Source organism: Sinocyclocheilus grahami, unplaced genomic scaffold (genome assembly GCF_001515645.1).
Source record: "Sinocyclocheilus grahami isolate Dianchi unplaced genomic scaffold, SAMN03320097.WGS_v1.1 scaffold359.1, whole genome shotgun sequence".
Classification (NCBI taxonomy): domain Eukaryota; kingdom Metazoa; phylum Chordata; class Actinopteri; order Cypriniformes; family Cyprinidae; genus Sinocyclocheilus; species Sinocyclocheilus grahami.
This window is the reverse complement of record NW_015505538.1, coordinates 308926-329450: the sequence shown is the minus strand read 5'-3', so window position 1 is coordinate 329450 and position 20525 is coordinate 308926. Positions and strand designations below refer to the sequence as shown.

Sequence of the window (20525 nt, the reverse complement as noted above, 5' to 3'; positions counted from 1 at the left end):
ACACAAATGTTTGTCTAGAGTAATTTGTGCTTATTAGTACGGTTGAACTGGATCATCGAAGGTCAGAAGCAAAGACATTGGTTAATAGAATGGGATTAAATACATAAAGGATATTTGTGTTGTTTAACATTTAATTATTGCAGGTTTGCGTCATATTCTGAGTTGCATTACTTTTATTCATTTTGAGGAATACTGAATCTGGGGGGGTTTTTTTAGCGAGATGAATTAATGCATATTCATATTTATTTTAGAACTACAGTAACATCTTCTGATTTCTCTCAGCATGGGGACAGCAGAGCTGCCAATCAATCAATTGGGGAAAAAAAGTAACTTGCGTTACTTATCTGAAAAAGTAACTCAGATATTCTCTTGTAGATTAAAAAGTAATGCGTTACTTTACTAGTTACTTGAAAAAAGTAATCTGATTACGTAACTTGTAATGTGTTACCCCCAACACTGGTTCTAAAGGAAAACCTCTTTGAGAATAAAGTGGCTTGTTATCCACAGAAAAAGCAGCGAACGTCTGCTATCAGGAGTATGACGTGCCTGAAGGGTTTCCTCTTGAGCTCCGTCAGTACCTGCCCAATGTAAACTACAGAGCTGACACTCAAAGGCAAGATGAGAGATTTCATATGCTCTTATTATTATTAGGACATTACTGACATTTGCTTATTTCATCTTTCCGTTTCTATTTCAGACCTTTGCGCTGTGTAGTTCTTGTGTCACTGAGAGATATTAATTGTGGTGAAGAGCTCTTCTCCAACTACTACACAATTGTGCATTAAATAGATTTGATAAAAAATAAAAAAAAACAGTTGGTGTTTGTATTATACATATAAAACTTGAAATAAATTATTTTCTGAAGCCGAGTGAGAAAATTGTGTCGGTTTCCAGCCTAACAGTTCGTTTTATTATTATTTCATTTGAGCAGTCAGTGAATAAGAAACATGAAGGAATTAGTCTTCGTGAGCGCCAGAGTCAGAAAGCAACCAGTGCTCAGGACAAAACAAATGTCTCTGAAAGTGATCAGAACTCAAATGCACATTAATTCATTGTTTTGTATCTGTTATTTAACATTTCATAGATTTAAAGGAATAGTTCACCAAAAAATGAAAATTATGGATTATGGACTTTTCGCTGAAAGTGAAGTAGTTCTGATGTTTTTTTGAAGGTTAAGGCAATACTGCAAACCGGGCTTCTGCCTTAACCGTGAGACATTCGAGTTCAGTAAATCCCTAAGATGTGATAATACTGTACATTCAGCTAGCCCTTCGTCTCCGGCGGAGAGGAGGACGCCGTATTTCACTCGTGTACAGAACGCTAACACACTTGCAGCGGAGTGAATAAATAAATAAATAAATAACTCTTCTTAAGCAAATCTCTTATGAGGAAAAGCGTCAAAAGAACGGTAAAGGAAGTCGAGAAGGCATTCTTGTGGCATACGCAGACTCAAAAGCAAGTCTTCAAGTTCAAGTCTGTTAGCAGAGGAAGAAAAAAAAGGGAAGGTATGTGGTATCTGTACATATTTACACATTATTGCCATACGAGAGCGTGTAAAATAAAACTCAGGAAAGCTGGAAAAAACAAGCAAACGAGGTCCGAAATGATCCGTTTCATCTGTAAGCGATACTTGATGCATAGATAAACGTCCGGTCAGTGCTTGCAGGCCTTCACTAAGGACTTGGAAAGCAAACAAACAGAAATCATTTACAACGTTGCATAATCGGTTACTGAAGGGAACAGACGGGTAAACCGGCGGGTCGGTTCTGTTCCCGCGGCGAGAAATCCCTGCAAAACAGGGGGGGGTTATAAATAGTGATCTCGAAATGTCGAAACAAATCGGAAAAAAACCCCCAAAAAACATGTGCCAGTCTTTCACAATCATTTCGGGAAACAAAAAAAACGACCATAATGCAGTCCAATTGTCTTCATTGCAATAAATACACCAAACGCCAACTGGTAAAGCAAGAGGAACACTAATAAATATGCGCAGAAATAGAAAAATCACACACGTCGTAATACCTCTATTGTATTTAGGGCCTATGTATTTGCTAGAACCACTTGCAATTGTTCGTAGGTTTGTTTTTGCAGTCCATCAAAACAGCAGAAAATCTCCCAGGGCTGAACTTTCCGGGTTCTTGTGCTCGAATGGTGCAAAACGAAACGAAGAAGTGGTCGTAAATGCCTTTCAGACGAAGGGTGAGCTGTAAACACTGATGGGAACCACAGAGGAGAGGCCGAGCTGACAGCCAGTCGTCATGATGGCTTAGAAAAACCCCTTGCTGTCGGCTGAAGTATGCGAGTTCAAGTTTTCCACAGTATTCGGACACGCTTATGACACTTCCAAAAATTCAAGACTGGAAAATAAATGGCTGTATTAACTCTTGAGAAATCAAGATTTAGGTCTGTACAATTAGACATCACTGATGTCATAGTAAAAAAAAAAAAATAAAGATCTAAAAAGAATCAATCTGTACATCTATATACACACACGTATATAATCAGGAAACCAAAAACAAATATGTGAAGGAATATGCGGCTATGTACACATTGGATTGCAGCTAGTCCCGTGAGAGTTGGCATGCGCGCTCGTGTTACTCCGACTGCAGCGCCGTGTGCTGATGTAGTGTGTGCGCGCCAATGTAGCTTCCCGCCTCGCTGAAGTCACTGACCGAAACCGCCATTTTGGCACTTGTGATGTGATGCGTGCGGCCCTCGAAATCTACGCCCATGTTCCTGTTGTCGTTTAAGAACGGCTCCGACAGGCCCATCTTCAGCCGCTTGGCCGGGGGCCGCTCGCAGTCCTCTCCGCACACGCTGATCTGCCCGAGGTCCGAGTGGTAGAAGCCGGTTTCCAGCAGGTTGAGGCAGTCTCCGTCTCCGCTGCTGGAGTAGTTAAGCGGCTCTTCGTGGCTCAGGGGCCCGCGGTGCAGCCCGTCCAACGAGGAGAAGTTGTAGGAGTCCAGACAGCTGACGTCTGCAGGGTTACACACCGACGCCACCGTGTTCGTCAGCGCTGGAGGAAGAGGAAAAGGTTAGACTCATCTGCTCACCAAGGCTGCACTTATTGGATCAAAAATACAGGAACTAATTTTAAATATTATTGCAATTTAAATAACTGTTGTCTATGTGAATAGAAAGTTCACAAGAACAGCATTTATTTTAAACAAAAAAACTTATGTATTAAATGTATCTACTGTCACTTTTAATTAGTTTAATGCATCCTTGCTCAAAAATAATTCTTACCAAAAAAACAAACAAAAAAAACACTTACTCACCCCAAATTATTGTGAGCTGATTTGGAAACTTTTTTCTTTTTTTACAATATTTAATCAAAAGACATTATAAACATTTAGAAGATATTTATTTTGGTTAAATATAATAAAAATGATAATATATATATATATATATATATATAAATATTTTTTTATAATAAACACATTTATAATTTTTTACAATAATCAAATGAAATTATAATTTATTTTGATTAAAAATAAAAAATTATAATAATTTATATTTAATATAATATGTAATAATGTGAGCCGATTCCTCTTTTTTTTTTTTTCAATATTTAGTCAGATATTGTTAGCAGGGCTCCAGACAAAAAAATAAAAAAAATCACTTGAGTCATTGGCTCCTACTAAGAAAAAAATTAGGCGGCAAATAATTTTTTAAGGGGTTCAAGCACGTAGTGCTGAAACCGTAATGTAATTGTAAGGATTTTATAAATTTTTTTATTATTCTCCGGTAAAACTGATCGTGCAGCCCAAACCGTAAGGCCTAGAGAGCTGAAACTTGGTCAGTTCGTAGTAGTATTGCTCGCTACTCCGATCCAAAGGCTCGCCCCAAAATTTCAGACATTTTTGGCCCTAGCTCGTGAACCGTTTGGAGTCCGGCAGATTTGCTCTACGTAGGGCTGTCGCAGTGAGGCAATTTCCCTTGCGGTAATTTTGAGTGGCTCAATAGTATGCGGTTATATATATATATACACACACACACACACATATACATATATATATATATATATATATATAATTCGTGTGTGTATGTGTTACGATATAACTAATGAGTCATATTCAGAAGACAATGAAACCGAAACCAAATAGCGTTGAAACAGGAAGTGAAGTAAACAGAAGAGAATGACAAAATAACGGTCCACTTAACAGAACATAAACCTGACAATTAGATTGTTAGGCTACCGTTAACCTATATGTATAACAGTTAGCCTAGTTGTAATCTGATTTTCTGATCTGACTGGACAAGAGACTTTCTATCGATATTTCCACCTTCGCGCGTTCTAGACGGCTGTCAGGCAGTGCAGTTACAGTGTTCTGCCACAAGGTGGAGGAAAGAGACTGTCATTCAACTACATGTTCAAAAACGCTGATTCATTCATTCAAAGAGACGTAATGAAACACGCTGTTGAAATCATTTTAACTTTGAGCGCCACTTTAGAAGGCTCAGCTGACCAGCTATGTGTCGATGCTAAGACAGAGATTTCACTTTCCTTGAACATAACCTATTTTCACAAATATATATGACTCGGCCTGGAGGACAGACGCATTCGCTCTCATTCACTGTCTGTTTAGACTTGTTAAGTGCAAATCTACGGAGCCTCTGCACAAATCAGCATGGTACACATTATGTTATCATTACTAACTTGTTTAATATTCAGTCCACATGCATGAAGTGTAAAACGAGAAGGGCATAACCTTACGAAAAAATAAAACACGGAAAAATCGTGGTTGCTGCAGTTCTTGCATTCCTCTGCGGTTTGCTCGTCAATAGCGCGGTATTGCGATATTGCGGTTATCGTGACTGCCCTAGCTCTACGAGGCATGGTTTTCCGCAAAATTGAGTTATGTCCGAAACCTACTTTTGCGAACTAGTCCTAGGTTTTTCGCTCGATTGGAACCAAATCACTGCAGAAATATTCTCTTGACACTGAATATCAATAATTATAAAAAAAAAGTAGAAATTTAGATTTTCGCGCCGCAACAGTACGCAAAAAACTTTCTATGCTAATGTTAGCCAATAGCTAGTTGTAGCTATAACTCTTGAACAGAATATCGTCACCAAATTCGGTACACGTGTATGAGCTCAATCTTTGACTAGTCCTAGGTTTTTCGCTCGATCGGAACCAAATCACTGCAGAAATATTCTCTTGACACTGAATATCAATAATTATAAAAAAAAAAGTAGAAATTTAGATTTTCGCGCCGCAACAGTACGCAAAAAACTTTCTATGCTAATGTTAGCCAATAGCTAGTTGTAGCTATAACTCTTGAACAGAATATCGTCACCAAATTCGGTACACGTGTATGAGCTCAATCTTTGGTCAAATAAAAAAAACTGCGCAGCTCTGCCACTTGGTGGCGCTATAAGATGGAAAAAACAAAAACAACTATAACTTCGCAACCGTTGGTCCGATCGACTTGAAAATTGGTATGCAGTGTCTTTGTCTGAAGTGGCACAAGTGTCTATGAGGACATTCTCGTAATTTTGAATCGTATCTCAAAAAACATGGCCCCCATTGGCCAAACAAGTTTAAGCACCTATTTGACAAGGTTAACGGAGGTTGATCGGAACGAAACTCGGTGGGCATGTTCAACTCTTGGCCTTAAAGGTCTGTAAGAATTTTGAAAGAAATTGGCCACTAGTTGGCGCTATCGAGTTTTATGGCTCTGTAATCACGTGGTGTTTCACACATCCACACAATATGCATATCATTTGATAGATCTCCTCATAATGAGCAACTTTGTCTCAAGATAAAAGTTATAAATCAAATAATAACGGGCTCTTTTAAAAAAGGGGGCATGACCAAATATACCCAAAAGCCTATAAAACCTAAACAAAAACTCGAAACTTTACGAAAGTTGGTGAAAACGTGTCAGATGACTCTTAACACGCATGCAAAGTTTCATGGAGGTCGGACCATAGGTGGCGCTATAACAGTTAAAAAGGCCTAAAAAAATAAATTATTTCTATAGAAGTGGTTCTAAACCCGCGGCCCGTCACGAATTCAAATGCGGCCCACCATGCTGAACACATTAATTAAAAAATTTACTAAACAAATATAAGCTATAATGTTTTTATGATGTAAAATAATTTAGTTTTTCATATATTATTTTCAGACATGAGCAGACCTGTACTCACGTAATTAACGTTACGCATTTAACGAACACTTACAAGCGCGCACTTTGGCAGAATTCAATTCAAATAGTCATCAGCAGCCATTAGTTCGGTAAAATTGAGCATCAGAATGGACACATTTGTTAAGGGAGAAAAACGAAAAGTGGAAAATGCCAGCGTAGGAACACATACAAACAAGAGTAGTCACAGCATCAGCAGTGAAGGAGAGTGCTGGACTTTCGGTTTGCCCCGCCACTCACTTGAAGATGTTCAGGCTAGAGCCCTGCACGGGCCTCAAATATAGGCCCTAGCCCGGCCGTGTCCGACAGCTTATCGGAATTACCAGCCTGAGTCCGACCCGAGCCCATCTTTTATACCCAAAACAGCTTATACTACTGTTTCAGCGATATTAAAATAGTTCAGTTTTGTATGTAATGGCAAAGTGATTATATTTCATTTCGTTTTTTTAAGTTAATTTAGAAAAATGTTTGGAGCATTTTTTTGGTCGTTAAATATTTTTTTTAACGGCTTTCTGCCGTCTTGTCTTCAATCAGGAGCGCTTACAAAAATTTACCGAAACTCAGCGAATACATGCCACACAGACATGATAAATATATCTATAGAAAGCTTTAAATTACTACTTAACGAAAAAAATCAAAAACAAAAAAATAAAGATGCACTTCTGGGGAAGTCGTGGCCTAATGGTTAGAGAGTCGGACTCGTAACCCAAAGGTTGTGGGTTCGAGTCTCGTACCGGCAGGGATCAAACCCCAACTGCGCCCCGGGCGCCGCAGCATAAATGGCTGCCCACTGCTCCGGGTGTGTGTTCACGGTGTGCGTGTTCACTGCTGTGTGTGTGCACTTTGGATGGGATAAATGCATAGCACTAGTTCCGAGTATGGGTCACCATACTTGGCCACATGTCACTTCACTTGTATAGTGAATATACTATAGAGCACAAATAATATTCAGCACGCCTTTAGAGAGAAGCTCCGCCTGGAGATGGCAAGTCAGGATCGGCAACTTCATCCTTGCGACACACTCAGAAAACACTAGTTTATTAGTAAATAATCTCCTTACTATTTCCCCCTGACACATTCATGGTAATTACTTTTGCCGGTGCTTTGGCCTATTGCGTGCATTTGAACGCAGAACTGTTCAGCTGCGCTGATGGCACGCTCACTGCTGCGAGTCACGGCAGCACGGTCTCGTGTTGTTTCTACCAGCGCAGCAACAAAAAAAAATCATCACTAATTGATTTGTCTAAAATATAAAAATAAGGAGAAGCCTGAAACAAGCCTGATGCCCGGCCCGCGTCTGAACTATGACGTGAAAATTGTCCCGAAGGCCGGCCCTAGGGGCGTAAAAAAAGCTGGGGCCCATCGGGTCCTAATTCAAGCAAAAGGAAACACCCATATGCAGCAATCATCCTTAATTGCAGAAATGTGGCAAAACATCTCTGGAGAGAACCTCAGATTATTACATTCGAAAGTGCTTTCCATATTTGGATCAACATAGGCTATTTGTGAACGCACATTTTCTGCAATGTCGCACGTGCGCGGCTTACAGACTGCAACTTACAATCGCAACTTCATTGTGCTCTTACTCCTTTCGAGCCGAATTTCACAAAATTGGTCAGCTCCCGACAGCATCAGGTGCTTAATTAATGGTGAGTATAATTATTTATTTCAATGAATGTAATCGATTAGATGATATAATATTTAGGCTATAATAGGCCATTATAAATCTGGTTGGTTTGTATTGGTGACATATGTAAATGATATGCGTGCGGCCCGTGAGACTTGCACTTAACTTTACGAAAGTTGGTGAAAACGTGTCAGATGACTCTTAACACGCATGCAAAGTTTCATGGAGGTCGGACCATAGGTGGCGCTATAACAGTTAAAAAGGCCTAAAAAAATAAATTATTTCTATAGAAGTGGTTCTAAACCCGCGGCCCGTCACGAATTCAAATGCGGCCCACCATGCTGAACACATTAATTAAAAAATTTACTAAACAAATATAAGCTATAATGTTTTTATGATGTAAAATAATTTAGTTTTTCATATATTATTTTCAGACATGAGCAGACCTGTACTCACGTAATTAACGTTACGCATTTAACGAACACTTACAAGCGCGCACTTTGGCAGAATTCAATTCAAATAGTCATCAGCAGCCATTAGTTCGGTAAAATTGAGCATCAGAATGGACACATTTGTTAAGGGAGAAAAACGAAAAGTGGAAAATGCCAGCGTAGGAACACATACAAACAAGAGTAGTCACAGCATCAGCAGTGAAGGAGAGTGCTGGACTTTCGGTTTGCCCCGCCACTCACTTGAAGATGTTCAGGCTAGAGCCCTGCACGGGCCTCAAATATAGGCCCTAGCCCGGCCGTGTCCGACAGCTTATCGGAATTACCAGCCTGAGTCCGACCCGAGCCCATCTTTTATACCCAAAACAGCTTATACTACTGTTTCAGCGATATTAAAATAGTTCAGTTTTGTATGTAATGGCAAAGTGATTATATTTCATTTCGTTTTTTTAAGTTAATTTAGAAAAATGTTTGGAGCATTTTTTTGGTCGTTAAATATTTTTTTTAACGGCTTTCTGCCGTCTTGTCTTCAATCAGGAGCGCTTACAAAAATTTACCGAAACTCAGCGAATACATGCCACACAGACATGATAAATATATCTATAGAAAGCTTTAAATTACTACTTAACGAAAAAAATCAAAAACAAAAAAATAAAGATGCACTTCTGGGGAAGTCGTGGCCTAATGGTTAGAGAGTCGGACTCGTAACCCAAAGGTTGTGGGTTCGAGTCTCGTACCGGCAGGGATCAAACCCCAACTGCGCCCCGGGCGCCGCAGCATAAATGGCTGCCCACTGCTCCGGGTGTGTGTTCACGGTGTGCGTGTTCACTGCTGTGTGTGTGCACTTTGGATGGGATAAATGCATAGCACTAGTTCCGAGTATGGGTCACCATACTTGGCCACATGTCACTTCACTTGTATAGTGAATATACTATAGAGCACAAATAATATTCAGCACGCCTTTAGAGAGAAGCTCCGCCTGGAGATGGCAAGTCAGGATCGGCAACTTCATCCTTGCGACACACTCAGAAAACACTAGTTTATTAGTAAATAATCTCCTTACTATTTCCCCCTGACACATTCATGGTAATTACTTTTGCCGGTGCTTTGGCCTATTGCGTGCATTTGAACGCAGAACTGTTCAGCTGCGCTGATGGCACGCTCACTGCTGCGAGTCACGGCAGCACGGTCTCGTGTTGTTTCTACCAGCGCAGCAACAAAAAAAAATCATCACTAATTGATTTGTCTAAAATATAAAAATAAGGAGAAGCCTGAAACAAGCCTGATGCCCGGCCCGCGTCTGAACTATGACGTGAAAATTGTCCCGAAGGCCGGCCCTAGGGGCGTAAAAAAAGCTGGGGCCCATCGGGTCCTAATTCAAGCAAAAGGAAACACCCATATGCAGCAATCATCCTTAATTGCAGAAATGTGGCAAAACATCTCTGGAGAGAACCTCAGATTATTACATTCGAAAGTGCTTTCCATATTTGGATCAACATAGGCTATTTGTGAACGCACATTTTCTGCAATGTCGCACGTGCGCGGCTTACAGACTGCAACTTACAATCGCAACTTCATTGTGCTCTTACTCCTTTCGAGCCGAATTTCACAAAATTGGTCAGCTCCCGACAGCATCAGGTGCTTAATTAATGGTGAGTATAATTATTTATTTCAATGAATGTAATCGATTAGATGATATAATATTTAGGCTATAATAGGCCATTATAAATCTGGTTGGTTTGTATTGGTGACATATGTAAATGATATGCGTGCGGCCCGTGAGACTTGCACTTGGACCATAGTGCGGCCTAGTGGAAAAAAAAAGGTTGAGAACCACTGCTATAGAAAATGACCTCAAATTGTAGAACATGTTCATATATTCACAAAAACACAAGATCTTCATGTCATATGATAGATCTCCTCATTCTGAACAACTTTGCCTCTGGGACTAATGCTGTCAATCAAATCGTTCATTAAATATCGACCATAGGTGGCGCTATAACAGTCATAAATGTTAAAAATCATAATATTTCTATGGTAATTAGCTGGATTTGCCAAAAATGCCTTTTTTAAATCATTGAATTAGGTGGTTACAGGCTTGCTAAATAACACGTACTGTCTTTTTTCATATTTGCTTAAATGCTTTAAGTGCTTGCAGCTATATTATTATTATTTTTTTTTAAACACCTTAACATTTCAGTCATACTGTCATGTGTTTATCTCCCCTCCTTTTACAGCATCAGCATTTCAATCCATCTTGAAGATGTCCTGGGAACTAAGGTTCACTTAAAGTGGCAACTGAAGTCTTTTCCAACTTGAACTATATTCAGTCACAAAGAATTGTTTATTACACAGAACCTGTGCTGATATCACAGACCATAACTATATCAGCATCACTTGGTCACTGAGTGTAGTTTGGGCGGCTCCTCAATGGATCCTATAAATGTTGTCATACGTCACACATCCAGTGTATTAAGTGTCATAGTTTGAAACACTGAATGAGCGATTACATGAGGTCTTTCAGGAAGACTGTATCTTATAAAATACCTACAGAGTAGGGGTGTGCGATATATTGACAAAAAATAATCTCTATATTTTCTGGGATTTTATCGATGACGATAATTAGACGATATTTTGCTGAGTGTGTTATTGTGCTGGTACCTTAAGGACTGCCGAAGACAGCTGACTCAATGTTTTTAATATTCGTCATTCTGTGTGGTGGTCAGTTCATACTGATAGAAAAAATACCTTTATAAAGCCATTTTTTCTAGAAGTGTCCATTATCTTTTGAGTCAAATTCTTACATTTAATCAGGGATTAGAATAATAAGACATTTGGGCTGTTACCAAGCAAATTAAATCAACACAGAAGCTGCATCTGAAGTGGCATTTAGATGCATTTACACGCATGTATTTTGTTTAATGCAAGACATGAATGCATTTAACCTGCAATTACAAATGCATAAATAATGTTTTGATATATTAAACATAAAACGTTGAATACTGATATTTGAAATGATTTAAAACATGAAAAAAAGTCTATAAAAAAATTTGAAATTAAACCCGCCAGCAGGTGGCAGCAAATCACTGTTAATAAGTGAGTTATTGCGATTGAAGCGAATCATTTAAACGGTTGCTTCATTCAAGAACGAAACACCGTCATGTTGCTCAGAGACACAAAACAGCGCTGTGGCTGTATTCGGGATGATTTTTCTTGGCGAAATAGAGCAAAAACAAGCAATATGGTGTCTAAAACGTAAGTCTCTTAATTAACTTATTGTTTATTGAATTCAATGTCACATTTGTAATCATGGTATTTTTTGGAGAAAACCGGCACTCTTCGTGTGAAATTGAATAACTATATGAAGTGGTATAAATATATAAATTTTCTGCCATCATGTCTTGAATTTGTGATCATTCTAAATGCATTTTAATAGCCTGAATCATGCAGTGAAAGAACGCACTCTAAATGCACACGCACTAGTCTAGACTTCACGTAATGTATGCGTGTGCTCTGTAGGGATGTTTTGAATGGTTTTTGCAAAATACTCGATAATGTCAAATCGCACATCGTTAAAACAACAATTACGATATTATCGCAGACGATATATATCGCACACCGCTACTACAGAGCACAAAGCTTATTGTGATGATCAGAATCAGAATGAGCTTTATTGCCAGGTATGTTTACATGTACGAGGAATTTGTTTTAGTGACATTATTTATTATTTATTTATTGGACGCAAGCGCGCTACAAATATGAAGCTCATGCATTAACAAAATACAGCATATAGACTAAAGATCCTGATAACAAGAAGCCATATTAGTATCGATTATAAACGAGAATTGTTAATATCCACACAGCTGACAGCATTACCTGTTGAAGTTTGTTCAAGTTGTGCACGAAATAGACACTGCTTTTCTGCACTTGTACTTCACACATCTCCGTCACTCTCGCTCTCTCGTGCTGCACAGCTGGAGCTGCTTTCAGCAAGAGTGCAGTCAACGCTGCTGTTCGGCAGAGATGAGGACTGTTTGAAAGTCTTTTTTTCCACTAAAACTTTGCGTATCGTCTCGGTTTATTACGTCAGCATAAGAAAAGATGTGATCGCAAGACAAGCAAGAAAAAAGGCATTACATGCAAATTTTTAAGTCATAACATGTAAGTTTATATAGTCGCCAGTGGCGATCTCAACAAAAATATCACAAATTAATATTTCTGGTCGCAAATGCGACCATTTTAGTCGCAATCTGAAGCCCTGCCTAGGTCCTTCACATATATATATATTTTTTTTCGCCCCAATATTCATTCAATAACAATAAATGGAGGGTGAAAAAAAAAAGAAAAACAATTTGCCCAGCCCCTGACTTAAGGATTGATCTAAATGTATTTATATAAATAAATAAATATATCTGCTTGAAAGAATGAGGCAAGTTGTTATAAAGAATGAATATATAACATTGGTATTTAATTGAAAGGAGTATCATGTTCTTGTTTCTTTATGAGAAGTGGTTTTATTTCATTTCAATATAAAAGGCATGTTGTGTGTGTCACAGCAGTTAAATATGTGTCTATATTGCATGATAAAACCTATATAATGAGTTTGGAAAATTTTAGAGAAATGCTTAATAAATGCATTACACTAACTAAACCTATTAGATTTTAGCCTACTGCAGATTTAGTCGACTAAAACAATTCAGATGACTAAAATATGACAAACTAAATGCCATTTTAGTCAAAAGACTAAATCAAAAACCGATCAAATCCCAATGGAAAAAATAAAGACCCACCCTACATAATTTTCCATAGAACATTCATCATAATTATGAAAATTCATACGTTTCACTTAGAAAAGCATGTATACAATATGTTAATGGAATTTCATGTTGTAATTAACATGAGTGACATCTGATTTATGTAAATACTGACTCAAAACTGCATTTAAATATCTAAGACAACCGTTCAAAAATGCAAGAGAAAAGACACCGTCTTACTTTGTGTTTCTGAACGAGGTGGAAGTTCTTCTCGTACAACAGAAGAGCATGTTCAAAATTTCGGCATTCTTCTTCAGACCACGGGAGCATCTCGTCTAAATTACATTTATATTAGTTTATTTTTCAACACTTAATTCAACAACTCTGCTGTAACAAAACAACAGCAATATTTCCACTCACCCTTTGAGGATTTGTCTTTGCTGCGATACCGTTTAAGAGCTTCATGGACGTTGTAGTTACACTTCAAAAGCTCATATAACGCCTGGAGAAAACAAACAGGTTTTAATAATAATAAATAATAATTATTTAATAATGGTTCTTATTATCAGTATTTTTTCTGCTTCATATTTTTGTGAAAACCATAATAAATTACATTTTTCAGGATTCATTGATGAATAGAAAGTTCAGCATTTCTTTGAAATAGAATCTTTTGAAACATTATAAATGTCTTATCTGGCACTTTTGATCAGTTTAATTTGTCCTTGTTGAATAAAAGCATTTATTAAAAAATATATATAAATATACATACATGTATACATACATACATACATACATAAATATATTATGGTTTCCACATAAAAAAATATGACCGGAGTAATGATGCTGAAAATTCAGCTTTGATCACAGGAATAAATTATATTTAAACTATATTCGCATAGAAAAACAGTTACTATGAATTTAAATAATTTCACAATATTACTGTTTGTACTGTATTTTTGATCAAATAACTGCAGCCATGGTGAGCTCTGGAAGCCATCAGCAGCGCTGCACAGGACTTGCTCGAGAAGGATTTGACATTTTGTTTTTAGACCACGAAATCAACAGTGTCACCAAAGAAGTGTGTTTTTGGTTGTGAGGGAAAGATAACCTCGTTCAGCTTCCCACAGAACCCAGCGTTACGTGAACAGTGGAAGCAGTTTGTTTCTCCGGAGTTGTGCAAGTGTGTTTGTTTGTTCCCGGCATTTCAGTGATGAATGTTTTATAAACAAATTAAATAAAATTGAAGTCAATAAAGTTTTTGTTCCCGTTTTATTTATATCGATGTCACAGCTTGCAGACGATCGCTATGCAAAAGCTTTGCTTGCTCGTAACAGAAAGCTGTATGTGTCTTTTAGAAATCTGATGAAACTATAGACCCTTCGGAGATATGAAGGATGCAATGCTACTCTACAAGTACTCAAGAGTAACATGACATTTTATTGGCAGAAACTGTGTTATGTCCCCTTTTTAAAAAATCTGACCATTGTTGTCAGGCTTTACAGGGTTAAGTGTTACTGATAACAGCGCTATGAGTGCCGAAGTGTTCAAATCTATTTAGTGGACATAATTAACAGCCCTATGATCTATGATCTTCACCTGCTCGTTGTCTTTGACCAGAGAACATTTGCCATCTCCATCCATCCTCAAGTGTAACGAATGTGTTTGGTTTGTGTAAAACTACTGATCTATGATCTTCACCTGCTCGTTGTCTTTGACCAGAGAACATTTGCCATCTCCATCCATCTTTCCGTCCACAGCATCCTGCAAGAAGCTTTTGACTTTTGACTCGGGCAACATGTCCGGCTGCCAAAGCAGCTGATCTTCCTCGGTGTACACTGAAAAACACATAACAGGAACATTTCTATCACAGTCTAATACATCTCCAAACACATTGAATTAAAGCTGTGCCAATAACCCTAACCCTAACCCAACCAATCAAATCCCAATGAATAAACCCAAGCCTACATTATTTTGCACAGAATATTCTGTTTCACGAAGAAATACATTTATACAATGTCAAAGGCATTTCATGTTGTATTTAACACAGGTGACACCTAATTTATGTAAATATTGACTCAAATCTGCACTTACTCCATTTAAATATGAAAGACTCACATTTTTCCTGGTCATTATAACAGGTAAGAGCAGGAATTTCTGCCTGATATTCAGATCCCACCATGATTTCCTGTGAAAACACAAATTAATAAAATATACACGGATCTTCAGCAGGTTTACAACTTTGTCCGACACACATAAATGATAGGAAACAACGCCATTTGAACTCAAACTTTGAATATGACGGTAAATCATTTAATATTTCTTACTGTAGAGTACAATGACAAAGTCTATAGAAAAAGTGATTTTCCTCACCTTGCGCGAGTCTTCAGGACTCAAACCATCATCCTCGCCCTCAGATTCTTTGTCTCCATCGTAAACCACATTCGCTGGAAAACAAACAACAAAATTGAGCGCTACAGAAAATCAGATACTCTAATGGAAACTGGAGCATAACCTGCACTTTCATAAGCGATGTCAAATGTACACAAACAATGTCTATGTGCTTACAGCGAAGAGTTCTGGGGAAGAAATCATTGGTTTCGTGTGACGTCACAGACGGTGTGAGGTCATCGGCAGAAGATTGTGTTTCTTCATCGTCTCCAGAGAGCAGATCTTTAGCGATTTCCTCCTGTTGCGAGAAAAGAGGACATGTAACAACGTCAATGAACAGTAGTGGTTCAACACATCACAAAACTCACGGTTCGGATCATATCACGGTTTTTGAGTCACGGATCGGATCATTATAAGATCAACAACAAAAAAATCAATATAACTTTGCTTTCCATTTATTACTTGAAGCCAAGTACTCCTTCTATACCATAGCAAAATCTACTAACCTAACTAAGAAAGATCAAAGACAAGGTAACAGCCAATAAAAATATAGGGCAAATACACCAATTACAAGCATATAAATACAAGAGACCAAAGTAACAATTAAAATAAGATCAGTAGTATTCAGGTACAGAAATGTAATAATTAAGTGTAAAACAACACTGCATAGTGTTCACTGTATAAATTAAATATAGATTGATCTTTGTCAAAGCTGTGTTTTGTTGTTTGTAAAGACAGCAGCAGGTATTTATAGGCTGCTGTACCTTTAAGACCTGATGCACGGATCCTATATAATAATGCACATCTGATTTCTTTCTCCGCTGTTTTCGTTCACTTAAAGTGGTCATATGATGCGATTTCAAGTTTTCCTTTCTCTTTGGAGTGTTACAAGCTGATTGTGCATAGATAAGATCCCTGAAGTTGCAAAGACTAAAGTCTCAAAACCAAAGAGATATTCTTTATCAAAGTTAAGACTCTGCCACACCCCCCTAAAACGCCTCGTTCTAACACGCCCCCACATATCTACCTCACTATGTGGAAATATTAGCATAATGCGCCCAAATGTGCACGCAAAGAAAGAAGGCGTGGTTTCAGTAACCGCAGTTAGTGTTGAAGCAGCATGTCAGGGAGACGCTGCACAAAATAATGATCTTTAAAAAAGCATCATATGACCCCTTTAAGACATAACCGACTGCGTTTACCAGAATCATTGTCAAGACGGGTATTTTGTCATAATTTTACGTGTCTGTTCAAACGCAACGAGATGCAAAAGAGGATTCAGTTCGGTTTAAAATCACTTCAGTGCATAAACGCATACATATTGATAAACTTTCACTCTATTATGGTTAATTTTTGCAATTAATCCGCAGATCAAATGCGTGCCGGACCGTAAGGCATATTTAGATTTTTTTGCACCCTCAGATTCCAGATTTTCAAATAGTCGTATCTCGGCCAAATATTGTCCTATGCTAACAAACCTTACAGCAATGGAAAGCTTTTTTTATTCAGCTTTCAGATGTATAAACCTCAATTTAGTGAAATTTACCCTTATGACTGGTTTTGTGGTCCAGGGTCACATTCCATTAGAAAACTGTTATTTTAAATAAGAAATAATAATTTACAATATTACTGTTTTTTGATCAAATAAATGCAGCCTTGGTGAGCAAAAGAGACTTTTAAAAACAAATCTTAAGATCTCATTACAACTACTCTATTCTAGTGACTTACTTTATCTAACGTCATGTCGGGCAGCTCATCGGTCAGCTCTACAGACGAGCTGTCCGCACTCGAGCCTCCGACAGCGCTGTCTGCAGCTTCATATCTGTATAATGCCAGCAGCTCTTCCAACGGCATGCTCCCCTCCTGTGACACAGAACTTTAATTCAACACTTAATCACTGCAAACAATTCAGCAAACTACAGATGAAGAATGTGTGTGATTACATCAGTGCTAGATAATATTAACTGATATTCATACGGTGATAATATACACAAGTTTTGTTTTTACAATGTCAGCCTGGTCAAATTTGTAATCAGCCACAATATAAAAATAAAATAGAAACCTTCTCCAGATCAGCGATTTCCAAGCTCCCGCTTGATCCACCCTCCCTCATCTCCTCTTCCTCTAACGTACGCTCATCATCGAAATCATGCACCAGCATTTCTGCTGTCGGGTCAAAATCGTGATCTTCCGATGACAAAGAGCCAACTAAAGAGATCAAATCAAATAAAAAAAAAGTGTAACCTTATATAATTGATAATTAATTATATGCATTATACACAAACACACACATATACATAAATAAATAAAGTTGTATTTATAAAAATATATATTTGATCTGATATATATATATATATATATATATATATATATACATATATATACACACACACACACACAGTGGTGTGAAAAAGTGTTGGCTCCCATCAAACCAATTTTTATATTACACAAAGATAATGCAAGTAAATACAAAATGTAATTTTTAAATGATTATTTATTTTATTAAGGGAAAAAAGCTGTCCAAACCTATCTGGCCCTACGTGAAAAAGTAATTGCCCCCTAAATCTAATAACTGGTTGTGCCACGCTTTGCAGCAACAACTGCAATCAAGTGTTTGCGATAACTGGCAATGAGTCTTTCACATTGCTGTGGAGGAATTTTGGCCCACTCTTCTTTGCAGAATTGTTTTAATTCAGCCACATTGGAGGGTTTTCGAGCATGAATGGACTGTTTAAGCATCTTAATCAGATTTAAGTCTGGACTTTGATTTGGCCACTCCAAAACCTTAATTTAGTTTTTCTTGAGCCATACTGTAGTAAAGCTGACTTTATAGTACCGTTACCATAGTACTTGTTTGTAAACAACAAAAATATGAATATTAATTCATATTAATAATATGCTTCCCCAGATGACAGACCAAAGAAGATGAAATCAATTTAATTAAAATTAATAAAACTGTCACTGACTATAAAAAAATATTTAAATTAACAAAAATGATTCATTAAAAAAATTAAATAAGTGACTATTTTTATTTTTTATTAATATAATTTATATTTGAAAATGATACACAATATACAACAGAAGCAGTTTGTGAGGGTCACTAAAAAAACCAAAGCAATATTTACTATTTATTCAGAGCTTCCGAGTCTCTTAAACAAAACACAGCCATGAGGTATTATAAATTAATACATATATTTTATTTTAAAATAGGACCAAAAAATAAACGGTTTGATGTCGTCACTTCACAGCATCAATCCGGTACCGCAGCAACGAAAAAAATCCCTCTGAAGCCACACAGAAGTATTTAATCGATAAAACGGGAATAACAGAAAAGTAAAAATATGAGAAAAGCGCGAAATACAATAAACTAGCTGCCTCACGGTCCTGAGCTGACGCCACATACGGACGCTCGACGCTAAAAGAGGCCCCATCGACGCTTCAAACACTCGTTTGGACGTCCAAAACCGTTCGTATCGCCACAAAATCGGCCTTTATTCAGAGATAAGACATTATTACACGTAATCAGATACAGAAATCCCAAACTAATGTACTGTGGAAAGAGAAATTAACGGCTAAAATATGACACCTTCCCCCTATTTTCCAACTTACCTCCGCCATCTTGGTACCTTTCGGCTACTAAACTGGCTTTACGACGGAGCCCGGATTGACATCGCGAACCAATGGCGTGAGAGTATTCCTGCAGGTTCGCTCTGATTGGCTGACGCGTTTGCAACGCACGGCGAGCGGGGCACGGGATTGGCTGCTGAGAGTGAACTGGGTGACGTCGAAATACTGTATTCCAATAGGTTTAAATTACCTGAGAATTCATTAGGATGTATTAAAAATACACATATTAAGTTGTAAATGATCATTCTTTTGAAAACATTCTGGGTGAACCGACTGTATGTGATAACTTTTATATTTTTTTTAACATAGTAGATTATGCAAAGGATCAATCATCAGTAAGTGCAATGGTTTTAGGCTGCTTGAATGAAAGATCAATTATTGTCTATTTAGAACAAAAATCTTTAGGAAAATAAGATTATTTTAAAACATATAGCTTTTCTTGCCATCTTTATTTATAATTCTACATCATACGTCTAGCTGTTTAATATTAATAGAGCAGGTGGTGGCGCCAGTTACTTGTTAAACACACAATTTCCAAACTTTAAACCTCAGGGTTGAAGTGAAACAAGTGATCCAGTTCCTTTTTTTAATGTAAATGTTATATGAATTGTCTTGTTACTGTGCAGAATTTATGCTGCATAATTATGAAACGTATTTCATGCTACAACATACGGTTTATTAGATTGTATTTATCATAAACAGACTTTTTAAACATAACAAGTGTTGGGGAAAGTTACTTTTAAAAGTAATGCATTACACCCTGTTGTAGTGCTGTAAGCACTAGAGTCAGGTCCCAAGAGGGTATAGAGGGGGGCTGTGGTGGGTTTAACCTTCTTGCCCCCTTAAGGAACCTGACGACCAGGTCATGCTTCCCCAGCGACCTCCCTTCTACGGGGTCGTGGTTAGCAGCGATTGCAGTGACATAAACTTTAAGGGTGGAGGGAGACAGCCTTCGCTCCAACCCTTGCTGCAAAAAGGACAGCACAACACTGATCGGGCATATTCGGGGGTCGAGAAGAACACCACTCAACGAACAGGTTCCACTTCAAAGCGTAGGTGTGTCTCGTAGATGGTGCTCTCGCTGAAGTGATGGTGTCGACTACCTCTTGAGGTAGGTCACTCAGAACCTCCGCGTCCCGTCTAGGGACCAGACATGGAGTTTCCAGAGGTCTGGACGAGGGGGCCAAAGGGTGCCCCTTCTCTGAGTCAGTAGATCCTTCCTCAGAGGAATCGGCCAAGGAGGGGCTGTCGCGAGAAATTGCTCTTTTGTCGAGTATTTGGGCGGTCAGTGGTATTTGGGTACCACTGACCACGAGGAAACAAAAGATTCTCCGCCCGGCCCTCCTCCGGGGGAGGTAGTGGTGCGTTCACCATCTCCCAAAGAGCAACTCCCTCTATCTCTGGGTCGCCCGTCTCGGCCAGGGAACTGGCAGTGAGAGGTTTCTGGAGAGGCAAACAGGTCTACCTGAGCGGCTCCGAAACGTCTTCAACCCATCAACCCAGTCTGGGGATGGAGTCGCCATTCTCC

At 38.2% G+C, this 20525-nt stretch overlaps 3 protein-coding genes and 1 long non-coding RNA gene across 7 annotated transcripts in view; 1 reads left to right on the top strand and 3 right to left on the bottom strand.

Annotated features, from left to right (window-relative positions):
* The window catches only part of setd9 (SET domain containing 9), a 5711-nt gene extending 4898 nt beyond the window's left edge, over positions 1–813 (top strand). For all 3 annotated transcript variants that reach the window (XM_016229900.1, XM_016229898.1, XM_016229899.1), the window contains 2 exons: positions 508–613; positions 698–813. In XM_016229900.1, coding sequence (XP_016085386.1) covers positions 508–613; positions 698–785 — 194 coding nt within the window. In that variant the 3' untranslated portion in view covers positions 786–813. The remainder of the gene's footprint in view (positions 1–507; positions 614–697) is intronic.
* Positions 814–1808: 995 nt separating this feature from the next.
* LOC107548973 (mesoderm induction early response protein 3-like) lies at positions 1809–3032 on the bottom strand (the record flags this gene model as incomplete). Its single annotated transcript, XM_016229853.1, has 1 exon — positions 1809–3032. A coding segment is annotated over one exon (438 nt), but the record flags the coding sequence as incomplete, so codon positions are not given.
* Positions 3033–13102: 10070 nt separating this feature from the next.
* On the bottom strand, positions 13103–17574 carry LOC107549002 (mesoderm induction early response protein 3-like). Of its 2 annotated transcripts, none has more exons than XM_016229896.1 (8): positions 17433–17509; positions 17099–17246; positions 15548–15668; positions 15353–15426; positions 15098–15167; positions 14681–14817; positions 13403–13484; positions 13103–13317 (listed from the first exon to the last, which is right to left on the bottom strand). In XM_016229896.1, exons 2-8 carry the CDS (start codon positions 17222–17224, stop codon positions 13178–13180), a joined length of 750 nt encoding a protein of 249 aa, XP_016085382.1. In that variant the 5' UTR covers positions 17225–17246; positions 17433–17509; the 3' UTR covers positions 13103–13177. The 2 variants fall into 2 exon arrangements, with proteins under 2 accessions (XP_016085382.1, XP_016085380.1); XM_016229894.1 differs by having other exon boundaries at positions 13107–13317; positions 17099–17233; positions 17433–17574.
* A 942-nt stretch (positions 17575–18516) lies between these two features.
* Positions 18517–19022, bottom strand: LOC107549003 (uncharacterized). The gene is made up of 3 exons (XR_001604521.1): positions 18980–19022; positions 18751–18859; positions 18517–18654 (listed from the first exon to the last, which is right to left on the bottom strand). It is a non-coding gene; the product is annotated as an uncharacterized lncRNA (long non-coding RNA).
* Between the last annotated feature and the right edge of the window lie 1503 nt (positions 19023–20525).

What these genes read in the sequence shown, in the direction of transcription:
- LOC107549002 (XM_016229894.1), bottom strand. Translation starts at nt 17,531, where the DNA reads ATGCTGGTGCATGATTTCGATGATGAGCGTACGTTAGAGGAAGAGGAG. An exon ending in TTATAATGACCAGGAAAAAT is followed by an intron (nt 14,818 to 15,097) that starts GTGAGTCTTTCA and finishes TGTGTTTTTCAG; the next exon opens with TGTACACCGAGGAAGATCAG. An exon ending in CAAAGACAAATCCTCAAAGG is followed by an intron (nt 13,318 to 13,402) that starts GTGAGTGGAAAT and finishes AATGTAATTTAG; the next exon opens with ACGAGATGCTCCCGTGGTCT.